The following is a 14612-nucleotide window of genomic DNA, read 5'->3' as shown; positions in this document are numbered from 1 at the left end:
TAGCTCCATTATCATGTATGTATGTATGTATGTATGTATGTATGTATGTATTCACACTGCAATGGGTATATACCCGGTGGCAGTGGTAACTAATTACACTCAATAATGACAATAATAAACTTATTAATTAAAAATAAAGTTAATAATAATACCAATAATTAATACAAATAATTAATACTAACAATAATTTATATTAATAATAATAATAATAATAATAATAATAATAATAATAATAATAATAATAATAATAGGGAATATCCTAAATTAAATGAAGCACGATCACTTAAAATAACATTTAAAAGAAATCTAATTTGTATCTTAAATCTACGTTCGAACTAAAACCCACGAGTATGATATGTTCCCTTGTATCATCTCCTCTTCTGCTAGCAACGCCATATCAGCAAATCTTATGCAATTTATTCTTCTTCCTCCTACTATCACTCCTCCCATGTTCAGAAATCAGTTCTTCACTGAATCCTCCAAGAAGATGTTGAACAGGGTATTTGATAAAGGACATCCTTGACGTACTTCTCACCCAATTTCATTTCCTTCTTCTATTTCCTCTCCTATCCTGACTTTGACTCGTTTCATATAAAGATTACTGACCAGCCTTCTTTCTTTTCAATCCACAATTATTTTCTTTAGAATTACCATCAGTTTATTCCTATCCACTCTGTCAAAAGCCATTTCTATGTCCACAAATACTACATACATTTCTTTATTCTTCTCCAGGTTCTTTCGCCGATTGTTCGTAGCAGTCCAATTGTACCTCTCGTACCTTTTCCCTTCCTGAAACCAAACTGCTTTTCTTCCAACTGTTCTTCCATCTTAGAATATAAGCGTCGAGTATCTTATATAAGCTCTCGAATGTGATAAATTTCAATGCAAGATTTTTAATGAAATATTCAGAAATTATTTACAAAAATTAGGCTAATTTTGTCACTCACGGCAAAAGTAAATTCAGTTAATGATGTATAGGTATAATTGGCATTAAAATTCAGAATGCAAGTCGATATTACGATTTATTAAATATTTTAAGAAACTGATCAGATAATTGCATACACATAAATTGCTGTGCTCCTATACCGAGTTATGCTTATGAAACCTGGAAAATCATTAAAACAGATGAATAGGAACTGAAAATGTTTGAATGTAAAATGTTGAGGAAAATAGTTGGTGCAGTATGTTACTCAGTTTAAAATGGAGAAGATCAACAAATGAAGTCAGTTACTGTAGGAGATCCAATATAGTTGCAAAAATTAAAATGCTCAAACGAATGGGATATGTGGTAAATTCTGCAAAATGAAAGAAAATTAAGAGAGTGTTGGAAGAAGTAGCACAAGTGCACAACATACTGGGAGAATCAAATCTTCGATAGTTTGTTAAATTAGTAAAAGAATTGAAGACGTTAAACATTTATAATTAAAAGATCTGTGCAGACATAATAAGATGGTATTTTATTGTCAATTCAGCAGTGGAGATTTCATAGCGTGGAAAGTTAAAAATTATAATTGAAATAATAATAATAATAATAATAATAATAATAATAATAATAATAATAATAATAATAATAATTTTGTAAATATAAGTTAATTCCATTATCCATAACATGGTATATATTTACATATATTTTCTTGACTGACTTGGAATGGACTTCCCTCACATGAACATCTGTTCAAGGGATTCAATTTATCAGCTTTCCAACAAGATTAACACCCGTTTGTGACTCGTAGTTAAACAATTTAAAATACTTTAAAAAGTCTGAAAATATGTTTTTAAGAGCGAAATTTATAATTTAAATCGATAGCAGAAGTTTCCTATATTACTTATTTCTGGTAATGATAGACAACATATGTATTTAGAATCGTTGATATCGGTAGATATTTTTCAGATGTGTGGGTGGGTGGGTGGGTGGATAGGTGGATGGATAGAGAGATAAATAAAATGAACATACAACACCCAAACCCCTAGCAATTTGCAGGTAATATTATCCACTTCCAGCATTCCTCAATTTTATAACCGAGAACCACGAATCTTCACGATAATTTCTCTAAGACATTTCTGGACCTTGTGCGGCATAGACATCTGTTCAGTTTTCATGTTCGTATAACTGGGAAAATAAAACCTGAGCCAAATACCCGCAAAGTGGAAGACACTTCTCCCCTCTACCGACGGCTATAAAAAGATATCATCATAGTCTCTATTGCGCATACCAGTGTTTGGCTCTGGCTTGCTGTGAATACCAGTATTTGGCTCAGGTTTTACTAAACATGTGCAGAGTGGAAGGCACTTCCTCCATTGCGCCCGCCGCTACCGAGGAGATGATGTCATCATGGTCTACTACGCACATTAAAGGTAAGCGTTCACTACATCGTATCGCACTCATCGGACGAATCGCACGGATCGGAAAAGGACAATCTTTGCTGTAATTCTTATGTAACCGCGTTCACTACATCGTATCGCACGCATCGCCTCTCGGCAAATCCGTCCACGTTTCTCGGATGAGCAACTTTTCCGATGCGTGCGATCATGGCCTCCTTTAATAAGTCAATTTCAATTGCTCAACTGTTACTATTATGTTGTGTCATGTTCAGTGTCGCGCCAAAATGGCAGACGGAAAACTTATTTCGCTCGTAGAAAATTGCGAAGAATTATATAATTTGAGGCGTTCCTATTACAGTAATGAAGTCATTTCTTACATATATATTATGTAACCAATATTTCTTTCGTTTCTTCCTCTTCAATTAAGACGCATGAAGCAATTAAAAATTCTTATTCGCTAACAGTCATAATTAATAGACCTAACCTCAACTCCTCTGTTTTCAGCAATATCAATATCGTACGACGTCATGTTTCAAACAGCTGATAGGGGAATCCGATGAGTCGATGAGATGGAGCCGTTTCAGTGAACGCACTGCACTTAAAATATCCTTTGCGTGCGATTCGTACGGGGAGGGCGATACGATGTAGTGAACGCTTACCTTAATGTTGGCTCAAGGCATAACAAAACACGCGCCGGGAGGTAGAGACTTCCTCTCTTCCGTCAGCCACTACAAGAAGATGATGTCATCATGGTCTACTGCGCATACCAGTGTTTGGCTTAGGTCTTATCTTCCTTAGCTCTAATAACGTTATGCAGTAATGGTTCCTGATATGTAAGACACTGTGGTATACAAACTGGGAATGAAATCAGACGCATTGTTTGCCTATTGGACTTGCTGCTTTGACTGTACGTCTTCGATCCCACTGCTCGCACTTTCCTTTCGAGCGGAACGTACACTAGTAAATTACTGTAATTTGGTAATAAGAACTTAAGATATTGTTCCTGTTCACATTTTTTCAAAACTCTTTTCTACTGATACGATCATACACGAGCATGTAAGTCATGGAACAAGACATTCGTACAAACCAAGTAACAATAATTAGAGTTCGAATTTTTGTATTTTATATGTGATGCGCGAAAACTGCCTTACTAAAAGATTTAGGGAGTGAGGAGTTACAAATCTATTAGAACAGTTAGACTTACCTCGTTTGGATTTTTCATGCGTTTTAAAATAACACTTCAAGAAAGTTGTAGCAACATTGTACCTCAGACGGTAGCGCGTTTTCCCATTACGCTCGGGTGTGAGTTCGATTCCTACTTGGGCTGATTACCTGGTTTGGTTTTTTAGTCGTTTTCTCATACTTTAATGTGAATGTCAGGTATTTCCGCTGCGGATCCGGACCTTCATCTCACCAACTACTGTATCGATATCACAAATTACATTCAAGCTAAATATCTCGGAAATTCAGTAAAGCATAATTAATAACCGACTACAAAATATTAGACCTATATCTCTTTCAATCAGGGATCAACACTGATAGAAGTAAATTATTATTTGTATAGATATAAATGTGATTTGGAGTAAATCAAAGTGATAAGGCCAATTTTTATTTTGTCTATTTTGCCTTTTTAAGGTGTTTCTTACTAATAATGCCTTTTTTGTCATTTTAAAGCAATATTTCTTGTTCATTTGCAATTTTCTAATTAATTTTAATGTGTATGAAATTTAAATATTTGAAAGAATGACTAACTTTACTAACAATAGTAAACAAAAATAATTTATTTTGGTGCTTAATCTGCTAATAATCGTGCAGTAATACTATTGGTGTAATATGAATATTGACCGACAATCCACAGTTGCAAAAATAATATTGTCATATCTTCGCGGTACCAATAATCAGCTTTATAATTTTAAATATTAAGCTCGTTCTCATAAAAGTTATCACGTAGTATTTCCAATTGTTTGCTTTCATATTTTCAAATCTTACTGTTACAATTTTGTATTACACGTGTTTATTATTGTAGGAGAAAGAAATTTGAGTGAGGAACAGTCAGTTACTGTCGGGTGACAGAAGTTACAAGATCGGTTAGCTAGAATGCCTAACTTCAGTAAACCATTGAAAAGTAAACTTCATGCTTACGTTAGTGAATTTGGTGTCCATGTGTCTTCAACCGATGGAACAGTTTTGTTATGTAAGGTTTGTGAAAACGCAGTTAATCACGAAAAAAAAGTCATTTATAAGTCAACATGTGTCACCTACGAAATAAATATGTGAGTTATGTTGATATAATTTAAATTTATTACCAAAATATATTATGCCTCTCTAAAATTTCTAATGCCTTTTTAAAAAATTATTGTGCCTTTTTCTGCGTTTTATTGCCTTTTTTTGCCTGCCTATTTTAAATGTTATAAATGCCTAAACTTCCGGGTTCTACTGATAACCAAAATAAAACGGTGAAATTTACCTGTATCACTAGCAAGAATATCGGTACAACAGTTACATATAACTTCCACGATAGTGTAATGCCACCGCGATGGTTTATAAGTCAGATGGCCCGGGTTCAAATCCCGATAGATCCAACCTGATTTTGTCATTTTTTGCTGGGCAAACACGTAGTACAGGGAACGCAGGGATTTTGTCAGTGTACAAGGTTAGGTGTTACTTTAATATTCAGTGACTTTTGAAAATTAATGTACTCTTAATTGATATCTATGTGAGGGTCGTTCCTTTTTTAATTGATTTTAAATAACAAACAAGCACACATCTTAAAACCGTCCTCTTTAAAAGCAAGAAAGATCACTAACAGTTCATTCTTCAATATTTACTGCAGGAGAACACAGACACCATGAATGAATTACCATTCCAAACATGTGGCTTTGTGTGGGCGTTGTGGATTCAGTTTTCATCCATGTAGCACAACGGTCGACGGGTTGTGCACTTTTGACGTCGGAGCAAGGTCAGCATAGATGAGCACTTGAAGAGGAGCGCAACAATCGCGTGAAGGTAAGCTAGAAAAAGTTCATTGGCGTCTTTTATAGTAGTAGTTCGGGAGAAATGATTAAGTCCTGATATAATTTATACGTGGCAATTTCCTGTATATTCTTGAAGATAAATAAATATATGCCCTACCAGTGAGAGACTTTAAATAACATCATTTGTGACAGCTTGTGGAAATTAATTCTTATTTATGAAGAATGGGGGCAGTTGCATAGATTAATTTATTGTAAGGTATTCAAGCGCGTTAAAACTTTCAATTTACAGCGTAATTATTTAGCAAGTTACGCCAATGAATACGGAAAATATGATCGGCAAGTGTTAATACAACAATTGAAAAATACGGTGTTACGGTACACTCCATTATAAATGACAACTTTTTTCCTAATCATTTTTTCAACAAAATTTTCAGAGCATGTTTACTATGTAAAGGACTAACAGAATTCAAATTTTGACCTCCCAAAATCTTTTTGGTTTTTATTTTTTTCTATTCTTTTTAGAAAAACTTTCAAACCCAAGTTCTTAATAATAATAATAATAATAATAATAATAATAATAATAATAATAATAATAATTCTTTATTTATACTGGCAGAGTTAAGGCCATAGGGCCTTCTCTTACACTCTACCAGGTCACAAAGTATACAAGCAGTTAAAATTTAACAAAAAGTTAAAGAACAGAATACTAACATATTACAAAAAAGTAATAATAATAATAATAATAATAATAATAATAATAATAATAATAATAATAATAATAATAATAATAGCATAATAAAATCGACACTAAACAACATGAAAATAATACCATAATAGAAAAAAAAGTAAAATACATTGGAATATAGTGAAAGCAACTCATTTAGTACAAATGGTTAATATGGAAAAACGTAAGGAAGAATATATCAAAATGGAATGTAATAAAATAATAATAAAAAAGAAAAGAAATACGAAAATTAAATAAAATTCACGATAAAAAGTCTATGATAATAAATTCATCGGCTGATAAGGAGAACAAAAAGGGGAAAGGAAGGAAAAAGAAATATCTAGCCTATATTTTTACAAAGCTATGGCAGAGGAAAGGGCTTATAACTGAAAGGAATCTAATTCAAAAAGTGCAATTTTAATTTATTTTTGAAACTAGACAATGTCCGACAGTCTCTGACATGTTGTGGTAGAGAGTTCCAGAGATGAGCTGCAGAGATGGTGAAAGATGAAGAGTACAAGGATGTTCTGTGTTTAGGAATGGAGAGTGTGATATGGTGTTGTGAGCGAGTATCTATTTCGTGATATGAGGACAAATGTTGAAAACGAGAAGCTAGGTAGCTAGGGTTTAGAGGTTTGAAGAATATTGAAGAGTAAAGTGAGAGAGTGAATAGTTCTTCGCTCTTTGAGACGGGCCCAGGACAGCATATTTATTGAAAGTGTGATACGGTCAGATCTACGGACGTTGCAAATAAATCGAACGCATGCATTATGAACACGCTGTAGTCTGTCTGTCAGTCTCATGTTAAGGTCAGTGTAGAGAGTGTCACAGTAATCAAAACGAGGCATCAAGAGCGACTGCATCTTAGTAGATGATCTAAATTTTTAAGCCACCTCTTTTCGGTTACATTCAGAAGCCATAGAGAAATATTTCTATGGGTTTATTTTATTAAATATCTCATTTATTCACTTTCATATTTTTTTCTTGAAATGTTGAAAATGTTATTTTTCCTATAATTCATTTAAAAATTAATAAAATTAACTAGCAGCATTTCTTACAAAATAGATGCATAGAAACATGCAACTATCTCATAAATACTTGGAGTAAAAATTTAATCCAGATTGATTAATATTTGGCATAAAAAAGTTGGTATTGAATCAAGAAAAATAAACTTACGGAAAAATGCATTCCAAAGTGAAATGAATATTTATGTAACACAAACCTATTAAAATTCTCCTCCGCTACATTCATCTAGTAATTTCAGGGAACCAACTTTAGAACAAAAAAAAATATTAGATTTTTAATCAGAAATTTGTAAAAAAAAAAACTTCTTTGATGAAAAAATAATTTTGACAGCTCTTTAAATGCCAGACTTCCTTACAACCTTAATTTTAAAAAATCATCATATTTGTAATCGAAATTGAACTAAATATATTTTGAGTATGAAAGTATGCATTCTAAAGAAGTGAAATATCCAAAAAAGGTTTTGGAAAATTTTCATGATTTCAGAGGAGTCTCCCCTAAAATGTTTTGTAACAGTGCAGTTGATAGAGTAATAATTTTATATTGTGTTCATAGAAATTCTACAGTCAATATACAGTATAATTTGGTGACTTAAGGGTCGAAGGTAGTCAAATATGATGAAATACCAGTAAATTAAAAAAAAAAGGAAAAGCGAAACCCTTAAAAATAAACTTTGACATGAGAAAAAAACATTATATTATAAAATTTAATGCGTATTTATGGTCTTGTCAGCTGCCGTAACGCCATTTTTGAAGCTCTGGCGCACAGGATTTTTAAATGACACTGCTTTGATAGCAAATTCTGTAAGTGCTTTTTTAAATTTGTTTACCCTTTAGAATACTCTTTCATATGTAAAAGATATATTACTTAAAATGTAATGCGTATTTATGTCCTTCCCACCTGCTTCGGTGCCATTTTGAAAGCTCTGCTTAACAGGCCTTTTAAATGATATTAAATTTAGATTTCAATTTCAGGTAACTTTAATTACTAAATAGAAAATGTTATTTATCTTCGGAATTGTTAACGCTTTGTACATGATATTTGGTACACACATTCTTTAAGCCATCGGGAAAATTTTCTCTGGACTAGAAATTTATTTTGTTGCATTTGAAAAATACGCCTCTATATTTATGTAAAATTACCTCCAAAATTAATTCCTGAAATGTAATTCTTTCTCTTAAAAATATTAAATCCAATTTCAAAATTATGTTCCACACATTTTAAAAACCATGCTTTAGGAGTAAAATGTCAAAGAAATTTTGTTTTTATATTTTAAAATGTCTCAAGTGTATAATTTGACTAATTGAATAAAAATTGTAAATATCGACAATTTGAATTATATAAAGTTACATTGAAGAATAGGATTGCGATAGGTATTACTAAGGCAATTGCTCCTCCTAATTTTATCCATCTTAGTGGATTACTGTATCCTAGCATTTTTTTAAATCGAGCCTGAATTTTTTTTCAAAACTTGATCTTCAATTTAAGTTTTTTTGAAAAAAAAATCTACATAAAAAAATGAAATTATGCCTCAATTAGGAAAGAATGTCAAATTTCAATATCTCCTTCCTTAAAAATTATATCCGTGTTTGATATTAATTTATACTAGCGCGGATATATTTGATGAATAAAAACAGATGTATAGGCCTTCCCGTCACTGTGAAATAAAATTAAAGCTTATTTGCCTTTCTCCGTTCGCTCATAGTATTAGATGCCGATTGTGTTAAAAAATTAATAAATAGCACGAATCTTTTGAGGAATTTCATCGCAGGACGCTTGTATTGCCGATCAGTGTTGTAGAATTATACTACAGTCTAGTATATACAGTCACGAAGCTCAAAACGTAGTAAATTTGCATCCATAGATAGTTGCTAACCACTAGGATCACTATTATCGCCTCATTACAGACAATGCGAAATAGTACCGGCACAGTCTATTGTTCCTAGTACCCTCACAACTCAAGCTTCGTGTCTGTATATACTAGACTGTGCCTGATTATACTATAGTGTGAAACTGTTTGTTTTATTCTGTGATATTTCTCAGTTACGAATCTCTCCAGAATTGTATTCTACTGTCGTAAAATTCGGTAATTATTACCTGCATTATTCTATTTAAACTTCAGAGAATGATTACTCAAGACTCTCGCCAGTGTCGCAGTTAGAGCGTTGCGCTGCAAGTCTGAAGTTAGTGGGTTCGATTCTCGATGGGGTCAAGGACTCTTCCCATTGATCTGATCTCTCCGACCGCACTATATCCCTGGGGTTCTCTTAACCTCTAATACAGGGGCTCTTAAGGGGTTAGGTATAGCTTACAGCAGTAACATTTTTGGAAATATTCAACATTTTTTTTTCCTCCATTACTGTATCTTGTACAATAATGAAAATTGGTAGGTCTATGTATAAAACACTGCCTTTCTACTATATGAAAAAAATATTTTTACGATTTACAATAATTTTTTTTTTTTTTTTCAAAATTCAAAATGTTGACAGTCTACTGTGCAGTGATGAAGCATTTCCCTCATAACTCAAACATTTGTTAACTTTTTCATGTTCTCTCTCTTTTATTTGATTGCTAAAACTCATGTTTACAGTATCATGCTCTTTCAACTACAGTCCTTAATAGATATATTCTTTTTCATTTTGTGAAATAGAAAATACTGATATTTGACGGTTTTTTTAAATGAATCTATTTTTATCAGACAATCTATCAAAGATAGAGTAGTGATGTTGCATCATATTGTAGATATGACATGCATAAAAACATACAAAAAAGTTCAACACAGAATGTTGGATAGTTTTTTAGTTATGTGGGAAACGCATTATCACTGCACAGTGAAGTGAATTTTGAAAACAAAAATGTAAATAATTTTTTAAATAGTAATTCTTTTTTCATATAGCAGAATAACAGCGTTTTGCACATACTAATTGTCATTATTTTACAAGACACAGTACTGGAGGAAAAAAATGTTGAATATTTCCAAAATTTTACTGCTGTAAGCTGTACCTAACTTCTTAACCTATTGATCGCCGTGCCTTTCGGGATGGGTCGCCGTAGCTTCCGAAAGAAAAATAAAGTTAAAAAATGTGAAAGTACTTCATGTGAAATTGTAGTCCTTTTTCATAACTACGCCTTTTTTACGAACAATAAGGAAAACACGATGTCAGCTTTTATAGTAGTAATAATAATAATAATAATAATAATAATAATAATAATAATAATAATAATAATAATAATAGCAGCCACCTGCGTAATTCGGTCGGTTAAGGCGCTTGCCTACCGATCCGAAGTTGCGCTCGGGCGCAGGTTCGATCCCCTCTTGGGTTGATCACCTTGTTAGGTTTTTCCGAGGTTTTCTCCAACCGTAAGGCGAATTTCAGGTAATCCATGATGAATGCTCGACCTCAACTCGCCAAATACCATTTCTCTATCACCAATCGTATCGACACTAAATAACCTAGTAGTTGATACAGCGTCGTTAAGTTGTTGTTTATTCAACCGTCCGAAGACAGGGCTGAACCTCAAAAGTGATACCAAGAAGGCACCACTTATGAGACAACTAAGCCAGGAGATAATGGGGTAGGGTGGTCAGTTCCTTTCTCCCTCCATTGCATACATCGCCGACTAGCTACATATTACACTAGTCAGACTTCAGATGCATACAAACACTTGTTCTTCCTCTGACATATCGTCAAAGATATTAGGATATGTGATTGAATGTAATCAAGGTTAGTGGTGGATCGTATGCAGAAATGTGAGGGAAACCACTACCTGAAAGCCGTATGAATATGAATATCGTCAAATGAGATGTAACACTTTTTGAACATGTTCTGTAAAGAAAAGTACACAATTAAACAGAACATAAGGTAACAATGTTTTAATTTACTATACCTGCACTTTTAGGTCCAATTGTATAAAACTCCCTGACTAAAGATCAATTTTGATCGAAGATCGGAAAGTGAACCGAGTTCAGACACTTCTTCTATTGTATAAAACTTTTCTGCGATCAAATTACCTAGGTTCAAATGCAATCTAAGTTCACGTGAAAAGGACTTGGCAACATCGCATAACAGGTGAAGTATGTGATGCGCGGGCCATGTTGTACAGGTTTGTTCAATGTAGCCAATTTAGCGACTTTAACTCTTTTTCGACGACAATTTCTTTTTTAACTTTACATTGCTTAAATAGGGATTTAGCGACCTTTTTAGCACCTCATAGTGACAAAATTTAATCTTTCTTTGTTGATAATAAGACATCTAGCGACTTTCCAACTACTTTTTGGCGACTTTCCGCACACTCTGTTGGAGACACTGGTTTGTTTTGTGTGTTGTAAATAATGGCGGACAATAAGAAGAAGATTGACCGTTCTCCAAATTGTTATGTTATGGTGTTTGATACTGCTAAACATATTGAAGCTTTATAAAACGACAATTTTCGTTTAGTAATACGGTTAATTGAAAATTTATGAATGTACCTACCATGTCCATGAATAATTAATGGTTGTTATAAACATAATATAATTATAGGTTATGTTATTTGATGCTGCTGAACACGATAAAGCCTTATAAAATATAATAATGTTTGTATATTAAGGCAAGAAATCGAAAAAAAATATATACATAAATGTATCTACCATATATATTAATAATAATGGTTATTCTTTTTGCACAATCTGCCACTCGTATACTTCAAACAGAAAAGAAATAACTGAACTTGGATCATCTAACTTAATCGGAGAAATTTCTTCAGTCAAAGTTGACTTTAGTTTAAGACAAATTAATCTCAGATTAGACTTTATACAACACAAAATTCCAAGTTCATCTAGAACGAGGACCATTTTAACCTCTCATCTAAGATTAAATGATTTATACAATCGGCCCTTAATGTTCTTTGTTTCCATTAGTTTTCTCCGAAAACGTTGAGAACACGACATATGTTCATATAAACTTTTTTGTTCAGAATCACCGATATTATCACCCTTCAAACCATGTAGGTTAAAGTTACCTAATTCCGTGATACCCCTAATTTCGTGATAGGTTTTCTTTACTGAATTTCACGGGATTGCGTATGTTGCTAGGAAGTTCACCGGTGCCTCGAAAGTAGGCGAAAGATGCACTATTTCGAGAAAGATATCTGACGCTATTGTCGAACGGCAAAGCTTTGACAGACATTCAATTTAAAAAAAGTATCACGGGATTAGGAGTATCACGGAATTAGTCAACTTTACCCTACCTTTCCTCCTGACTCACCCTGTATACTACAGATCTTGATACAGACCCTGGTGATGCCTTACTTTGATTATTGCGACGTTTTGTATAGTGATCTTAGTGCTGAATTGTCATTGAGGCTTCAGCGTGTTCATAATGCTTGTGTCCGTTTCATTTTTAACAGCCGTCGCTATGATCATGTCTCCGAGTACTTCTTTCAATTATCTTGGCTTCGTTTACGGGAGAGACGTTCAGTTCATTCACTCTGCTGTATCAGATTTTAAATAATTCCACACCTATTTACCTAGTTTCTCGCTTTACACTTTTAGCATCCCACCACAACCGTGATACACGTTCACAGCATAACCTTGTTCTATCAATTCCATTCCAACAAACATCTCTCTACTCTGCTTCCTTCACAACACACACAGCTCGTTCCTGGAATTCCTTGTCACAGGAAATCAGGAGCAGTCGGAGTCTAAAATCTTTTAAGTACACTCTACTAAGAAATGTTTCTAATGAACTAGACTCTTGCGGAAGTTTCTAAATAGTCTTAAATGACCAAATTGTTACTTTTTTCTCCTCTCTCTTCTTCTTTTTTTTCTCTTTTCTTTTTTTTTTTATCTTGATATATTACTTAATCATTTGTGTTTGTATGCCATTTAGTACGACTTTGCTAATCAACATTTTATGTCTTGTAACCCACATGTATTCTCCTGTTAGTATATTAACTGTATAATATACATCAAGTGAATTAATCGTCGAATTTATCTCGGGCATTTTAGATCTTATAAAGTGTGTGTGTATTTTTTTCCCCCTTATGTTTTGTAACTGATTTTGATTATGTGTAATTTTCTACTTTATTTTATATATTATGTAACCGATCTTGACTATTTGTAATTTTATATTATGTAACTGATCTTGACCATTGTAATTTTCTACTATATTTTAAGTAATTTCTAAGGTATTTTCTTTTGTGTTGTTTTGTAATCTAATTTTGTATTTCATGTATATTATTGAAACCTGGTTGAGTGGAAGAGAAGGCCTCATGGCCTTAACTCTGCCAGGCAAAATAAACCTACTACTATATTTCATGTCCCGTTGGAAAGAGGAAATATCAGAGAATATAATGTAGTAAAAATCCAAAACGAAAATGTGCACTAACGGTATTTTTTAACGTCCGGTTTCCCTTAATGTGAAAGTAAAATTAATAACATAAGAGGCTACTTTGCCTCAATGTGCTGCGAGTTTTCTTCGAATACTGCCTACAGATGTCCCTCAAAGGGGGCACTGGCCATTGCCGCTAGTTGGGGCTACCGGGTCGATATTGCAAATGTGAATAAAGGTACATCACCTAATATTATGTTTTAAAGTCACGCACTTCACGGGTGCACTGACCAACTGGTGAGTATTCGGTTGATCTGCAGTACAGATAGTCCCAAGTACTGACGTCATTGTGGCGCAGTGAAATCTGCACAAATTATACTCAATTTTTCTCCCTTGCTTCAGTATATTACTTGTTCACTTTACCTTACACTTTTAATTCCTGAATTCATTCATTTACTCGCTTCATTTATTCACCACTTCATCCATCCTTTCCTTTCTTCCTTCACATTATAAGATTACTTACGTGAGGGAGCCTGCCACAACAGCAGCAGGAACACGGTCCTGGGCAGCACCTCCTGCAACAGTCCAAGTTTCATATTACCAAAAAATGTCATAAATTGAAGACCAGTGTTGTGTCCTTTACGTTAACGTAGCAATTTCAATGCCACACTCGTCAAGCCACGTGGAAATCACGAAAAAAATTAATAAAACTAGGTGCATGAGATCTAGATGTGTTCTGTATATTCGTGCTATTTTTCCGCCGCACCTGTTGGCGGTACTTTGTTCGCGTGTCATGGAGTACAATCTGCTTGTCTCGTGTAATATGGAGCCCATTCTTCTCTCCTTACATTGGGCGATGTAAATGACCGTCGCGTGTTCGTCGTGTTGCGGACTCCCACCCCCAGAGGAAAGCTGAAAGGTCCTTCAACCTTTGCTTCTCTTCTATTTAAAACCTTTATCTCGATGTGGGCGAACCTCTCGCACCAAGGTCTGTCGATTATCTATTGTCCAGCAGTCAAGATTTTACATGCCGCCATGTTAGTGGCATGAATGAAGAGCGATACAGAACAGGAGGCAAAACCTGTCCTGTGACCTTATCATGTGTCGTGGCCATATGACTAATGGATAAGGAGGGAGAAGGTAGGTTTTAGACTGAGATGAACTTCCATGTCTGTAAATTCGTATAATACTAACCATCATGAAACAAACTTTCTGATAGCTCAGTCTTTCCCTTCTGGCACAGCTCAAATGCCAGGT

General features: G+C 33.8%; 1 protein-coding gene across 4 annotated transcripts in view; it reads right to left on the bottom strand.

Moving 5' to 3' along the window:
• The window catches only part of LOC138708076 (uncharacterized), a 107400-nt gene that overhangs the window by 53412 nt on the left and 39376 nt on the right, over positions 1-14612 (bottom strand). For all 4 annotated transcript variants that reach the window (XM_069838224.1, XM_069838223.1, XM_069838225.1 and 1 more), the window contains exon 2: positions 13879-13930. In XM_069838224.1, coding sequence (XP_069694325.1) covers positions 13879-13930 — 52 coding nt within the window. The remainder of the gene's footprint in view (positions 1-13878; positions 13931-14612) is intronic.

Source organism: Periplaneta americana, chromosome 10 (assembly GCF_040183065.1).
Source record: "Periplaneta americana isolate PAMFEO1 chromosome 10, P.americana_PAMFEO1_priV1, whole genome shotgun sequence".
Taxonomy (NCBI): domain Eukaryota; kingdom Metazoa; phylum Arthropoda; class Insecta; order Blattodea; family Blattidae; genus Periplaneta; species Periplaneta americana.
The sequence above is the reverse complement of the archived record's forward strand: the minus strand, read 5'-3'. Positions and strand labels throughout refer to the sequence as shown.